The 15471-nt window shown below is 38.8% G+C and overlaps 2 protein-coding genes across 4 annotated transcripts in view; one reads left to right on the top strand and one right to left on the bottom strand.

Annotated features, from left to right (window-relative positions):
* The window catches only part of sfxn5a (sideroflexin 5a), a 29159-nt gene extending 24599 nt beyond the window's left edge, over positions 1-4560 (top strand). Inside the window, exons 17-18 of one of the 3 annotated variants that reach the window (XR_004629741.1) lie at positions 467-1405; positions 4244-4560. The gene's annotated coding sequence lies outside the window, so the exon portion shown is untranslated. Of the gene's footprint in view, positions 1-78; positions 273-410; positions 1406-4243 lie in introns of those variants that run through there. The other 2 variants (XR_004629740.1, XR_004629739.1) reach the window with 2 other exon arrangements.
* emx1 (empty spiracles homeobox 1) lies at positions 876-7292 on the bottom strand. Its single transcript, XM_034675806.1, has 3 exons — positions 6668-7292; positions 4233-4417; positions 876-1385 (listed from the first exon to the last, which is right to left on the bottom strand). Exons 1-3 carry the CDS (start codon positions 7014-7016, stop codon positions 1218-1220), a joined length of 702 nt encoding a protein of 233 aa, XP_034531697.1. The 5' UTR covers positions 7017-7292; the 3' UTR covers positions 876-1217.
* Between the last annotated feature and the right edge of the window lie 8179 nt (positions 7293-15471).

The following is a 15471-nucleotide window of genomic DNA, read 5'->3' as shown; positions in this document are numbered from 1 at the left end:
CCTCAAAGAGCCTCCTAAACTGCTCTTAGAATATTTGGGGTAGCTAAAAAATTGCTGTTTTTTAAATGTATTTTAAAGCACCTTTAAAAAGGAAATTCTTCATGTGCTGTGGAGGATAAGAGAGTCTGAAGGATTTCTTTCAAACACTGCAGCAGCATGTGTCACACTGATTTGCACATGCAGGGATGAGCTAATGAGTGAAATGTGCAGCTGTCATAGCTGAAGGAAGGAAAACCTGCAGACTCGTCCTCCTTCTTGAGGTGATATACAAAGTGAGCACCTGAATCACACAAAAACTGTTCCCGTTTCACATGAGAGAAATAGCTTCTGTCTTTATTTCTAAACCATGTTCTTGTAATTACATGCTCTGCTTGAAAAGTATGTTCTCATATGTTCTGTACTACACACAGTGCTTTGATGAAATCTGCAGAAATTCACACGTCGTCCATCACGTCTTCTCCGGCAGTAAAAGGAGCACAAAGCTGAGGACCAGCTTTTTATTATGCGGCACAACTCGCCCCTGACAGCAGAGGTCTCTGCAGCGTCTCGTCTGTCCTGGAAGTCACGCACAGCTGCTTCTGAATCGCCCCGGTTCTGTGGAGACTCTTCATTAGGAGCAGAACAGAGCGCTGGAATGGCTCTGCAAACAAGAAACCACGCAGCGAGTGACAAATTAGGATGCTCCATGGTCTGTCTTTTCTTTGTTCTGCTCCTGCTCTCCTTTCTCTCTGGGAGGATTGAAAGTGTGTGGCGTGTTCCCGTCTTTGAGGAGAAATGTAAATTAACACGGTACACAGGTGGCGCAGAGGGTGTGGCGAGCAATGAGGTGTTAATGACCCGAGCAGGTGGTAAAAACAGCTCTAATGAAACAAATAGCCTCTTTGAAAACAAGCTTTTAAAGTGGCCTATGTACATTAAAAAACAAACAAGCACAAAGATGGAGGAAGAGGTTGGTTTTTTCTTCTTCTTTGGTCACACACCAAAGATCTTTAAATAATGGATGGACCTCTCCTCAGTCCCAGGATGGATATTTAAATAAGATGTCATTTTTTTTCCAGAGTCAGAGTATAACACCTCGATGAAGAGATGTGGAGTGATCACATATCTTCTTCTAATGTGTCTAATTATACTTATAATAATATTACATAATAAATAGAGTTGGTCCTTAGAAGTGTCTGAAAGGGGGCATGGGGGTTCTGGGTTGTATTGTCTGGTGTTTAATCCTCTGAGGTCACGTCTATGTCCTCCGAGCTGGCCTGCTTGGTGGCGAGTCGCCATCTGTTGATGTGATGGTTCCCCTTCTTCTTCTGCTGGCTGTCTGGTCCCTCCTCCTCCAGCTTCTGACGCTTGTACTTGGTCCGTCTGTTCTGGAACCACACCTTCACCTGGGAGGAAGATAAGACAGGTAAATGATGATGATTGGCATGCAAAAGACATCTCTCAAGGTGGACAATTTGACCTGTTAGACACCTTGTTATTGAGTCTGCAGTGAATGATTATTTAGTTGCTCAATCTATCAATTAATAGACATTTCTGCAAAACAACAAAAAACCAACGTCCCTTTTGTTTACAGTGATATCTTCCAATCTTTGGGGTTTCCTCTCAGGCCAACCATCAACAACTCAACAAAAAATATTTTGATTTGAACAAAACCAACAAATCTTCTCAGGCAAGAATCTCACAGAGGAAATCCTATCAGTTAAATGGATCAATTTATGATCACACTAGCTCTTGCTCTCGTTTCAATGTGTGACCTTTTGGCATTCACACTATGGTGAGATAAATCTTCTGCCTGTTGGTGTGCCAGATACTCAAATGACTCTCACATATCATGCAATTACCTTTTCTTTCCATAGTATACATAAAAGAGATTGCACACTGTAGATACAATCAAACATATAAGGTACTATTTTTATAACAGCTTGCACCACCACTCCCTAAAACCTCTATTTCCCTCCTTCACTGAAACCCCACTTATTTGCATTTTTGATACGAATGTTTTCTCCCCTTTGCGTTTCATAAAAGTATTCAACCTCAAACATCAACAACAACAACTCTAACACACATCCTCCCTAAGCTTGACATTTATGTACAGTAAAGATCAACCAGCTGAGGAGCTTCCTGTCTGAGTTGTGTTGCCTATGTGTCCTTGGAGTATCAGTCCAGCCGACGTATACAAGGCCAGGCTGCATATTTGAAATAGCAACACTTATATCAGCTTCCTACTCTTGACTTACGCCCGGCTTGGGGTTTAAAAAAAGCTGTTTTCACAGAAACACAAGGAATGGAAATGTTTTAGGTCAGTGTTTTTAGTGGATGTGGCTCAGACATTTTTAAAACACAACCAAAATGTTAGCTAAGAATTTGTGTGTTTTAAAATAGGCGTCACTGCTTGCATCTCTTTACCTGCTGAGGGAGATATAAGGTAATAACGCCCTTTACATGACCCATGACTTCATCTGATGTTCAGGAGCACAAACAGCTCACTGCATCAGATATGATATAATTTCACTCTCTATGCTTTCACAACACTGACAAACGATCCAAAACAACTTCTGTATCCTCATTAAAATTCACATCACTGTCTGTAAAATATGCATAACAAAAATAGTGCTTAACTGCAAACACCTTATTGACTGACACCTGAACCTGATCCTGTAAGCAGCTCTATCCAAACTGCTGACTCGGTCAGCCTCTCTTAATACTGCCTATTAGGCCTAATAGAGATATTGTGGACTCATTAAACACAGCTATAAATATTTACACCATTTTATCCTCTGGCATGCGAGAGTGTAACATCTTAACTGTCTGAGTCTCATGAGTCTGATTAGTCTATTTAAATTAGACTACACTGGTTTGTTTATCTAAAATATCTTCAACATATCTGTGTATAATGTAGTTTTAGATGGATAATATAATTTACATATTGTAATTTATATTTTTTTCTTTAAGGTTTCATGTTTTTATAACAATTGAGCAATAAGACACAAATAGGACTGATGTATTAATACCAGCACTGCTGTGATTTGGCCTCAAACCGAGTGCTGAATCACAGCAGCGCTCATATTTAGAATAACACTCAAGTGTGATATTGCTTTAGGACAACAGTTTTATAAGCAGCATAAAAAATAAGTAACAGGCAACAGATTGGGCCTCTTAGTTTTTGTATTTAATCAGACATTTTCCTCTTCAAACAAAACTAGTTCTGTAACTTGATCCAAAGAAACCCGAGCACTTATTTTTATATGTTTCCAAACAGTGAAATAAGACCCTGATGATTACTTTAGCAGCGTTAGTGTGTAATTTTGAGGTACTTGCTTCATTTAGCTGAACAAACAGTCTGCTGTAATGTTAATTACCTGTGTTTAAGCTGAAGTGGAGTAATACTTAAAGTAAACAGTGCAGTGATGATATTATGTATATCGGCACTCATGGAATACCTCTTGTCCAATTAGATTAATTACTGTATAATAGTGTATATCTAAATAATTCAACATTAATAACATTTTCTGTCACTAAAATAATTTAGTAGTAATGTAGATTCAGAAATACTTCATTTATCCCGGGGTGGAATTCAGACATTAAAGTTGCTCCTGTACACAATAATTTAGAATGTCAAATAATATTAATAGAAGAAGTAATTAATAAGATATAAATACAAATACAATTAAATAATGATAACTGTACAACATAGGACCAAATAATAATGCAGGTTAGTAGCCTATTAAAATTCCTATTCACTCATATTTCCATGTAGCTTGGTAATTTGGGGGTTAACATGTAGCTAAAAATGTCCAGTTATAATTCCACATTAAACCCTATATTTATCCTAAATGTATTATATCGAATATCTTGAATTAACACATTAAATTAGTTATCCTATGATGCATCAAACAATTTCCAGTTTACTTTATTATAGTCAAAGAACTACAAATAATAACAGTTATCATAGAACGCTGGTTTAATTTAAAATACTAAACGACCTCTATGTCCTTTCTTAATGCACCTGGGATTTTTGTGTGTGTGTTCAGTATTGTATCTATGTAATGATATGTATATGAATGTTGACAAATGTATGTCTGAAGTTGTTGAAAATCAATAAAAACAATGTTGGGAAAAAAAACTAAACGAGTGATTAAAAAATGACATTTTTAGAGAATTTAGAGGATTAATTAAAAACAAGTCAAATTAATGATTAAAAAAAATCCCCCAGTGCAGCTTTAATGACATACCTGTGTTTCAGACAGACTCAAGCCGTTCGCCAGCTGCTTCCTCTCGGCTCCCACCACGTAGTGGTTCTTCTCGAAGGCTCTCTCCAGGCGGAGCAGCTGAGAGGGAGAGAAGGCCGTCCGGATGCGTTTGGGCTTCCTGGCGAAGGGACCGTGGAGGAGCAGGCTGTCCTGGGACACATCGTTACCTGAGCCCGGGTACAGAGAGAGGAGACACCGGCCGTCAGCTGGGGCAAGGTAGAGTGTTATTCATCACCTCATCACTGCTGAACCTGTATGCTTATTATTCACATACAAGATACAAGATTTATACATTATTATTATTATTATTATTATTATTATTATTATTATTATTATTATTATTATTAATATTAATATTATTATTATTATTATTATTATTATTGGGAGCTAAAGTGTTGTCAAACTGTTACATCTTTTCTGATAATCTCTTGTAATAAAAAACAACAACGCAACATAATAATAATAATAATAATAATACAAAAAATAGAATAATATTAAAATCGATTAAAACAATAATTATAAACTGTAAGGACCCTTGAGATGCCCCTTTGGCTCATGCTGCTGCTCCCCTCTTGTGTGTGTTTCAGTGCCTGTGTATGCTCTAGATAATGTTGTACTGTTTTAACCCATAACATTTCCCTTTCTTCATTTTTGTATCTATTTCAATGTATTTATTGTATTTCATACTATTTATCTTATTATTATTATCTAGTCATTTGTTTTTATTTCATGCCATTGTAATGTTTTGATATTAAGTTGTATTCCTTCTTAATATTACCCTGGGTCGGGGTGGAGGGGGATTGTATTAATCAGTATATGTCATCACTGTGAATTATTAGTATTGTATTGAAAAATTCATAAATAAACTTTGTTTAAAAAAACACAATAATAAAAATAATAATAATAAATGACCCGTTATTGAATTGGAGCATAACGAAATAATGATGACATAATTATACCGTTTTAGAACACACTATATTTATTCTAGAAAATAAATATATTTTAAAATAAAAGTGATGTGGCCTCTGTTTTAAAAAGCTATATTTTCCACTTTCCTTGTTGTATAAGGCCCAATGCAAAATCATTCATTCAACTAATACCAGCATTACGTTTAATATGTAAGGAACTCTGCAGATCATTTTTACTTAAAAACAAACAATTTCTAATATTGTATTTATTTCTATTCCTGAGTTTTTTGAACAATCACTTTAATTTCTAAAGATTTAGCCAGAGGTAAAGAACCTCCGTACACAACTTGTAATTATACATATCATACAGACTGCCTGTAATAATCATATAGTGGGATAAACGACCACAGTTAGATGAACAGCAAATATGAAATAGTGTTGGATCATTCCTTTTTTTTTTAACAGTGAATATTAATGAATTAACTGACAGCTTCATTAGCGACCAACCTGATACACCTCCCATTGTGTCTGTTAGGGAGATGTTTAAATTAGAAATAATATATATTATATATAAATAATCAGGGTAAATAATAATGCTTTTATTACATTGTAAATATATTTAGATTTAATTGTTTCTTATTGTCTTATATCACATTTTAAATCTGACCAGAGGGCTTTGAATGATGGGGAGTAATTATCCAGCCCGTTATATTGAAGGTGCGTTAAGGTGCCACGTGTGAGAATTATTATTATAACAGTTTTATAACATAATGGATTTGCATAATTCTGTCTTTTTTTGTAACATTTTATTTAGTGCCTTTAAATCATAATCACCATAATTATGATAACACACATTTGCATTGTGTCTCGTGGTGTGCGCTGAGGTCTGTGTGGTAAATAAACCACTGCAGGCTGTCCTCACATCCTCTCCTAAACGCTGAGCTTCTAATTTGCTTTTCTTCTCTCATTCTGCTGAATTTATCCTCCTGGATTTTATCAGTTCTGTCCTCACAGCCAGTCTGTTGTGTCTGATTTATTTATTTATTTTAGAATCAAATGAAAAAAAGGCTGAGCAGCCTGAGGGAGAGTTTTTCTTGTATGGAGACCTCTGAGCTTATCTCCTCCTGGCTGCATGGGGCCGTGTGAGAGAGGAGCTGCAGGGCGAGTGAGAGTGGAAATATGAGAGCAGGAGGACAGCCTGCTCGACACTCCGTGGCCTTGTCTTTTATTCTATCTGAGGCAGATATTTAATGTTTAACTGGATACTTTCAACAGTTTAATCTTGTTTAAAACTCATCCGAAAACTATGGAGACGTCTCCAAAGCAAGAATTTGCGCATGATTCTACAACCTCTATTCAAGGATTGCACAAACCCTCAGTGCTCTTAAATCTAGATGAAGTGGTTCCTGCAGACTATTTAGAGTCTGCTCATTCAGACACATATTTGCAGATCAAATCAAGTTGACAAGCTGTTCAAGTGAAGTCTTGTTTTGGTTCCACTTCTCTTACCTTGAAATCTGTGTCCGAAGAACCTGTTCCGTAGCACCCAGGGGTAGAAGTTGAGCGGGTCTCGATGTTGCGTCCCGAAGAAGTGCGGATGCTGTAGGTGTGATCCTCCGAGCTGGTGAGGCGCCACGGTGAGGGAGGGGTGGCTGACAGTATCTGGGAACACCAGGTCCTGGGTCTGGTACAGGGGCCTGGCCTGCTGAGTCTGGTAACTGTTCATTAAAGCATCTGTCGTCGGGTTGGAGTAACTGAGAGCAGTGGGACGGATTGGATCCTCGGGAGTTAGAGGGTTTTCTTTGGCGACCAGAGACTCTATGGTGAAGCAGCGCTTTCCTGCAGACGAAAACATCATCTTTGAAAGAGGGGAGAAACCAAAAACCAGAAGAACGTGATCAACCTTTTCCTCCCTTCCTCAGAGAAGCGTCATGACCAAAGATGGAGTTTTCACTGGAGGGGTGTTTTTGCCTTCAGAGGAGATGCTGCTACAAAACTCAACAGTGCTGCAAATTGCTCTGATCCATGGAGTCCTTGCGCACTCGGAGGGTTTCTGTGCACAAGTGTGCACAAAGTAAAAGCGCCTCCAACCTTCAGTGCGCGCGACGCAGCACAGGGGAGGGAGCTGATTGGAGCAGAGCACCTGCCAATAGGTCTCTCCTCAAGTACCTGCTTCATAGATCACACAGGACCGGAGCAGCTTAGTTACAGAGGCACGCTGGGAAAAACATGTGTGCTCCAATTAACGGCTCATTGTGCGCGCGCCTCAGACCTAATATCTGGCCTTTCTGTGGGGGAAACAATCTGCTGGAGGGGAGAGGGAAACTTGTTCCAGGGAAGGTTCAGTCGACCAGAAAGTATTTAGGAGTGGCTTTATGAAGACATTCAAAGCTGACCTTTTCACCCTGCTCATATTTAGAGTTTTTATGAAGCATTTTCTTCACCACATGTTTAAGAGTTCTGCAAATGCGCACCTAACTTTACTTTAGCAATCCAAAATACGCATTTGCAGAAGCCACGTTTTGACTTTCCTATTTTGTTATGATTATATCTTCTTGACTTTATTTCAGCTCAGATTTAATGGTCATTTTTGCATGTTGTTTTTAAAGATGCAAATCGAAAATTACAATCAAGTTAAAGTGCATATTTTTAACTTCTTTCATGCGTAAATGCAACAATTTCTCCTCATAGCACGAAACTCTTGTTAATTATTTTACACCTCATGTGTGATTGCATTTATCAGTCTCCAGAACAAGTTAAAACTTTAAATCTATCTTCAAAATTCACACATTTTGTAGCTTTTCTAAAATATGTTTTGTTCTACTTCAGTCACAGATCATTTAAAAGCATGACAGTAATCTTCTGCAATAAATAAAACATGCAGGATAATAAAAAGCTTCTCTTCACTTGTTATAAATGCATCAGTTTGAAATAAGTACAGGAAGGAAATACAGTTGTGCTCAGAAGTTTACACACCCTGGCAGACTTTATGGTTTCTTGGGTAGTTTATGTTGTCTTTATGATATAAAAAGAGTAAACACAGTTCTTTGCTAAAATATTTGCTTCACCCAACCACTAACCATGAGTGAAAAAAATGTCTCTTATCATTTTTATTCTCTCAAAAATGGCCCAAAAAAAATCACAAATTCTGCCTGGGTATGTAAACTTCTGAGCACAACTGTATGTGGCGTGATGTGAATGGATGAATAATTATTCAGGGTGCAAAGCAGACTCTTTGAGGCACATTATTTCACCAGTGAGAAGAGGACAGCTGAGAAAACGACGCCAACATTTCAGCAGCGTGTCTCCTTGCAGCGTGGAAATGAAGCATATTTGAAGTTTAGTGTAAACCTTTTACTCTGTGGTTGCGAAAGCGGCCTGCTCTCACAGTCTGTCCCTGTTTGGAGCTGATCCTCTCCTCTCCTCTCTTCTCCATGGCGCACTAACCAAGTTAATGATTGCCTTCTTAATGCGCTCGTTTGTGCGGAGGCTGCATTAGAAAATCATTACCGATGGAAATGATGAGGTAAAACAAGTTGTTGATTAGGTGTTTAGAGCTAAAGGCTCCTAAAGACGGCGGCAGGAGGTTCTCTGAAAGAGCTCCATCTTATTCTGCTGAGATGTAGTTTTTTTTAAAATCACTGCAGAGGTTTGTGGGAACAGATATGATCTGCTGCTTTGGAGCTGGTGTGAGCCCTGAGCTGTTTGGTGCAGTTTCCTGGGAATTATATTTCCGTTGTTGACTCATAAGAGCTCTGTTGAATATAAAACAGACCTATCACTCATTTAAATCCGGGTATTAGTTGTTGATTGAAACAACGATTGAAATGATGCCTAACTGTTACAATGTTACAATGTTACAATGTCATTTAGCAGACGCTTTTATCCAAAGCGACATACCAGAACAAGAACAACACAAGCAAAGATCTAGACAAGAGGAAACAAGATCAGTACCTGTAACAAAGTGCTTTAAGTCCATTTGGGTGCAGGTACTGCCAAGCAGTGTAAAGGCAATGCACAAAAGTAAATAAGGATTTATTATTTTTATTTTTTTAAATAAGGAACATCTACAATGAAGCAACCAAAACATTTAAGACCTTCCATTATCATCATCAACAATTAACATCACCACAATAATGACCAAAGTACCAAGTGCTGGGTCACTCCAGACCTGAACACAGAGTCCCAGAGTAGAGCAGGACAGTGTGAGTCAACTGTAGCTGGAAGACATGATCTGCCACTGGGGACAACAGTGGAGAACAGTCTAGCTAAGTGCATAGTGCTTCCTAAAGAGCTGGGTCTTTAGCTGTCTTTTGAAGGTAGAGAGGGACTCTGCAGATCGAATGGAGTTGGCCAATTCATTCCACCATTTAGGGACAACAGAAGAGAAGAGTCCAGCTAGTGGTTTTGAGGCCTTATGTGTTGGAAGCACTAGGCGCTTTTCAGAAGACTGTAACAGTCTGTGAGGAGTTTCCTGACTCTTGGATACAATCTGTACCGTTTATCTACACTTCCTGTTAAACTGAATGATGCATTGTCAGACTGTCACGTTGTGAATCCCTCATGTTGCAGGATGTAAATATAAACCTGCAGAATAAAATGCACAACAACAGATTAATAAACCCATCATTTCAGCCTGTGCACAGTCGCATCTCTCCTTTTACGCACAGCGCAGCAGCAGCAGCAGCAGCAGCGGCAGCCTGATCTTGAGCTCTGTGGAGTTTAATAATGAAACCCTGCGGGGCCTTTACGCGCTGACCCTGATCGCTGCTGGTTAATAGGTGGCCAAATCGCTCTGCATTAACAAAAACAAAGCAGGGCAGTGTACCGTTGTTCCATACCTGAGTGTTTACCTTCCCCCCTGAGGCTCCGGAGACCTGACAGACCGAGCACACTGAACAAACCCAGCTCTGCGCTTCAGTCTCCTGCAGGAACATTTTATAGAGAAAGTCCTCTTTCAGGGTCGGGAGTGCTGAGATTTATTTAAATATAAATGATTGAATATCCTTGAACATTTCGGGAGAAGAGATCAAACATAGATTCATCTGATGCCATGATGTTATATATTAATAACAGTGAAGGGGAATGGGTTCAGTAGTTGGGGTTACACATTACACATTCTAGTGAACTCACAGAGAGAATAGTTAACACAAGATGTCAAAGAAGATACAGGAGTTTGGTGTTATTTTAGTTTTACAACATTAATCATAGTGTGAATATCTGACACACTGAAGGACATTTAAATGAACTTGTCCTGGAGTGTTAAATTACCCCAACTGCTGCGTGTTTCTCATTAACACAGAACAATCACTCTGGGACAAAACCAGCACTCTTTTTAAAACATATACTTTAGTTCATGAGTGAACAGTTAGTCTGGAACACTGGTTTGATCATGAGCAACTTCACTTTGGAAAAAGACGCACAGATTTCCCAAATTACTTTCAACATTTGTAGCTTTTTAAATGTGACTGTTTTTGTTTATTAAACTGTGAGATAATGAAAACACTTCAGTCTGTTTATTCAAAATATGTTTCTAAAATAAAACTTACATTTTCAGTCAGATAACATTCAAATATTTCCCTCTTTTATGGCACATTTTTTTAAGATAATTGTCTGTCTGTAAATCCTCAGTGTGACTGTTTTTGGGGTGCAGATGAAAACAGAAGCAGGGGGACAAATGGCAACAGTAATACCCGTGCTGCCCTCTAGTGGCCACGCTCTGAACTACATGCTGTTACTGATGACATCATGACTAAAAAAAGATTATTTTTTGCAGAAACTCACCTTGATAAAGAAAACAATGGATGCAAAATTAGACTTTAGAAACTTTGTGATATAATTAAGACATTTAGATGAATAGATGAATAAAAAAATACAACACTAGAATACTGTAAATCCTGTTTTTGCACCCACAACATGCATATTGCAAACTCCTTGTATTGTGCATTAGTTGGTGGACAGCACAGTAATGTGAACACAATAAGTCTGTGTTGTTATTTATTTTCCTCACTCACTTTGATACTTTGCAACTCTACTTTAGGAACCTTCCATCATCTGAAACCATACACCTGATCATGGTACTATTATATAGCCCTTTTGACCTTTCTCTTTATCTTCATACAGTTATATTGCAAACCCATATATATTTATCTATTTATATTGCTTACAATCTGTCATAACCAAACCATAATCTCAGCATGTCAACCTGTTACTATACGGAATGATATCTACTTACTGCCTGTAATTAAAACTATTTAATTGTATACCTTAAATTTTATTCTTATTTTTATGTGTCTATTTTTTTTTAATGTATTTAAATGTATTCTCGATTTGTGATCAATAAAGTGTTATTTTATCTCATCTTATATCACAAAAAGTGGCAGACATGATTAGAAGGACTTTGCAAAATTACTGTTTGTATTAAAAAAAAATTAATAGTAAAAAATGATGTTTTGAATTTTTAAATAATCATCAGTAAGAGTTAGAAACTGGTGTGAACAATAAATAACATGAGATGTTGAGGATGTGAACACAGGCTGTTTGGAACAGTCTATAGACCAACACTGCCATCTAGTGGCTGAACTGAGTAAGAGCATGCTCATAAAATCTAAGAGGACTGAATGAAGCCTTTGACCTCTTATTGACAAGTCTGAGACATTTCACCTCCTTTTGTCAAAAAATTAGACTTTAAACTGAGCAGAGGTGAATCAAGGTTCCTTTGAGAAATATGTATAGGAACAGTTTTGGCATTGCTAAGTGAGAAGAAATATGATCTAAAAACACACATTTTACTGGAAGAAATGAACACATGGATGGACTTTTATGGTTGTTTATACTTAAAAGGGTAACATAAGGCTATCCATCAACAGACACGACTCCTGACTGTCATGATTCATCCAAATGATCCAACACGTCTTGTGCGTAAATTGCGCACGTTGGATAAATCACGTGTTTAAGTGAGCGGTCTTCTCTAACAGGCCTCACGGTGTCTTCTTGTGGCTAAACAGGAACTGCTGTTTCCTGAGAGAGAGAGGTAGGCTTGACACAACGCCAAATTAGAAATCTTGGAATGATTCGAAAAATATATTGAGAGCAAGAACTTTGTTTTCCTGTCAACAGATATCAGCTGCAGAGGTGAATCAAGTTTCCTTTCAGAAAACACTTCTTATTGCCATCATCCTGTCAAACTAACATTAAACACAGAGAATAAATAAGCTCTGTAGAATAAAAAATGACACAATCCTGAAATGTTATGAAGAAAAATGAAGCCTTCTAAAGACAATCACTTAAACTCACTAAAACCTCTTAATATTTAAATAAAGCAGTCCACTCCTTACTTTGAAAATATATCAACAGTTAGGTCTGTGATTCACTTTTCTTCAGGCTTCGACCTTCATTGATTCATTGACAGTCTCGTGGATCCAGTTCTGGTCTGGATTTGTTGATTGAAGCATCAGATCCAGTCAGACCAGCTGCAGCCCCAGCTCTCCCTCTCTCTCTCTCTCTCTCTCCCTCTCTCTCTCTCTCTCTCCCTCTCTCCCTCTCTCACCTCCCTCCTTCATTAATAAACTAATTGGCCATTTTGTTTCGCATTAGCTTTGTGTGTTCAGCTAATCTGTCCCACTTAAATACTTGGAAAATTTCACCCCGTTATAACGAGATGGGAAAAGTAGCACGTCGCTGCGTTTGTGTCACCTGCGTGAGAAGTGCTGTCGTTCAGACACCTGTACTGAGACCCCGCCCCTCCGCCGGCTCCCCCCTCTGCGTAAACAAACACCCCGAGACTAACACGACCTGGAGAAATGATATGGGCTCATATCAGGGGACTGATCTGGACTGGTTTAGAGATATCTGATGATGATTTTAATGGCAAGGCAAGTGCATTTCATACACGAGGGCAACTCAATGTGCTTTACATTCAAACATTAAAACCATTGGAGACATTCAGACAGGCATAAAAGAACACAATTAAAATGACAAATAAAATAAAACAGAAAAGAAAAGGAAAATTAGAAATATATTAAAAATTACATTACAATTTTAATTTAAAGTGAGTTAAAATGAGCTAAGATAGGAAGGCAGTGGTTAATAAAAAAGTCTTAGTCTTTGATTCAAAGAGGTGAGAGTTGGAGCAGACCTGCAGCTTTCAGGGAGTGTGTTCCAGATATGTGGAGCATAATGACTAAACGCTGCTTCACCATGTTTCCTTCTGACTCTAGGGACTGAAAGCAGACCAGTACCTGATGACCTCAGAGGTCCAGGTGGTTCATAAAGTAGTAGCAGATCAGCCTAAACCATTCAGTGTTTTATAAACCATCAGCAGGATTTTAAAGTCTATTCTCTGACAGACAGGAAGCCAGTGTAGGGATCTAAGAACTGGAGTAATGTGGTCTACTTTGTTGGTCCTTGTTAGGACTCGAGCAGCAGCATTCTGTATGAGCTGCAGCCGTCTGATGGACTTTTTAGGGAGTCCTGTAAAGACCACGTTACAGTAGTCTAGTCTGCTTAAGATAAATGCATGGAGGAGTTTTTCTGCATCCTGCTGAGACATGAGTCCTTTAATCCTTGATATGGCATGAAGTGGAACAATTTTAAAACGTGTAAAAAGTAGATTTCTAAACATCTTTGACTAAAGTTTGACGCGTCATAGGTAAAGGAACAGTTTGGCACTGCTAAGTGCGAGAAAACATCATCTAAATAACACAGATTTGCTTGAAGAAATCTATTAAAATTCACTTTAAAGGGTGTTTTTACTTAAAAAGTAGCATAAGGATATCCACAGCGAAGAGACACATCCTCTGACTGTCATAATTTGATCCAAATAGTGGAACATTTCTTGTGCGTAAAGTGCGCACGTTGGATAAACCACGTGTTCTTAGTGAGTGATTAGGTTTCTGCCTCCCGGAGAGTCTTTTCTTCTCTAACAGGCCTCACGGTGTCTTCTTGAGGCTGAACAGGAACTGCTGTTTCCTGAGACAGAGAGAGCAGTAGGCTCCGTCCTCCCCTCAGGAGAGCTCTCCTCTCTCCTCAGCCCGTGTCAGAAGCCATTGTGCATCTGAACTGCGGTCCTTTCAGCGCGAGACAAAGGGCGGCTTCCACTTCAAACGCTTGTAATGAAAGCTAATGAGTATTAGATGGAGTAGAGGGGTCCTGCACTCTGCAAATAAAATGCAAAGGAGCATTTTTTTATTTTTACAATCGCCTGCCCTAAAACGCGCGTTGGTCAAATGAAGTGCACCGTCGTATAGGAGCTGGAGGTTATTACCTTCCATGAGAACTTTCACACCTCAGAGCTGCACTACAGCTGGGCCCAGTCACGTGACTTACGTTTATATCCAAAGAGGAGAAAAAGCACTCTTATAGCTGAGTGGTGCAGCAGGGGCGGAACCAGATCCCTTGGACTTGGGGTGGCCAAACCTGGGATGACATACAGTAACCCCTTCTATCACCACTTATTAGATTCAGATTCAGACAACTTTATTGATCCCAAGAAGGGGAATTCATTTATAGCTTACCATACAAAATTTAACATCTACAACACATCCATCCTATACACATGCTACAAGTCACAAGTCAAGCACCGGGTCTGTGCATGGGACTAGAGGGCCTGTGGAGGACAGCCACTCATAGATGTTATGTTCTTACTTTCTGGAGAAATGAAACAGAATCTTCTTGATATGTGAAGCCTGGGTTATACCTCTGTGTTGACTCTACTCTGTTGTGAGCTCTATATACATTTGTGTGCTGTAGAGTCTGTGTGGCTCTGCAATACTCAGCAGTGCCTTTCTATGCCAGTCATATCCCCAGTTTCCAGTTCTTCTACATTGTATGCCCATATATATGTGTGCATGATTAAGCTCATGGGGACTGAATCAGAGCTTATTGTGTTGGAGTTTCAGCTGATAAATGCCGAGGGGTGGTTGATCAGAGAGGGGACTTTGGAGGAGATGAACGTGCGGCTGCTGAATCAGTGTAGACGGAGGACAGGGGGATTTCTTTGCACTTGGTGTTATATTACATTATGTTATGAATGCAGGAAGTATGATGCTGCTCGGTGAACCAATCACAGGGCTTGTGGTTTGTGGTCTGTGTTGTCTGGACGCATAGTCACATTTTTGAGGAGGTGTACGTTTGGCCTTGTATGCAGGCTTGTATATGAACTTATGTGTGTGCTACATCGATGCAGAAGTTTAAATTAGGTTGAAGATGAAAAAAGATGCCTGTCCAAAAACTTCTCTGGTTACACCTTCCCTAATTTGGGGACGTGCCGCTTTAATTTGTCTTCGTGATTTTAAACCAAACACCTTTAATTG

This window comes from Notolabrus celidotus, chromosome 22, assembly GCF_009762535.1.
Source record: "Notolabrus celidotus isolate fNotCel1 chromosome 22, fNotCel1.pri, whole genome shotgun sequence".
NCBI classification, from domain to species: Eukaryota; Metazoa; Chordata; class Actinopteri; order Labriformes; family Labridae; genus Notolabrus; species Notolabrus celidotus.
Note: the sequence above shows the minus strand (reverse complement) of the source record. Positions and strands in the feature narration are given on the sequence as shown.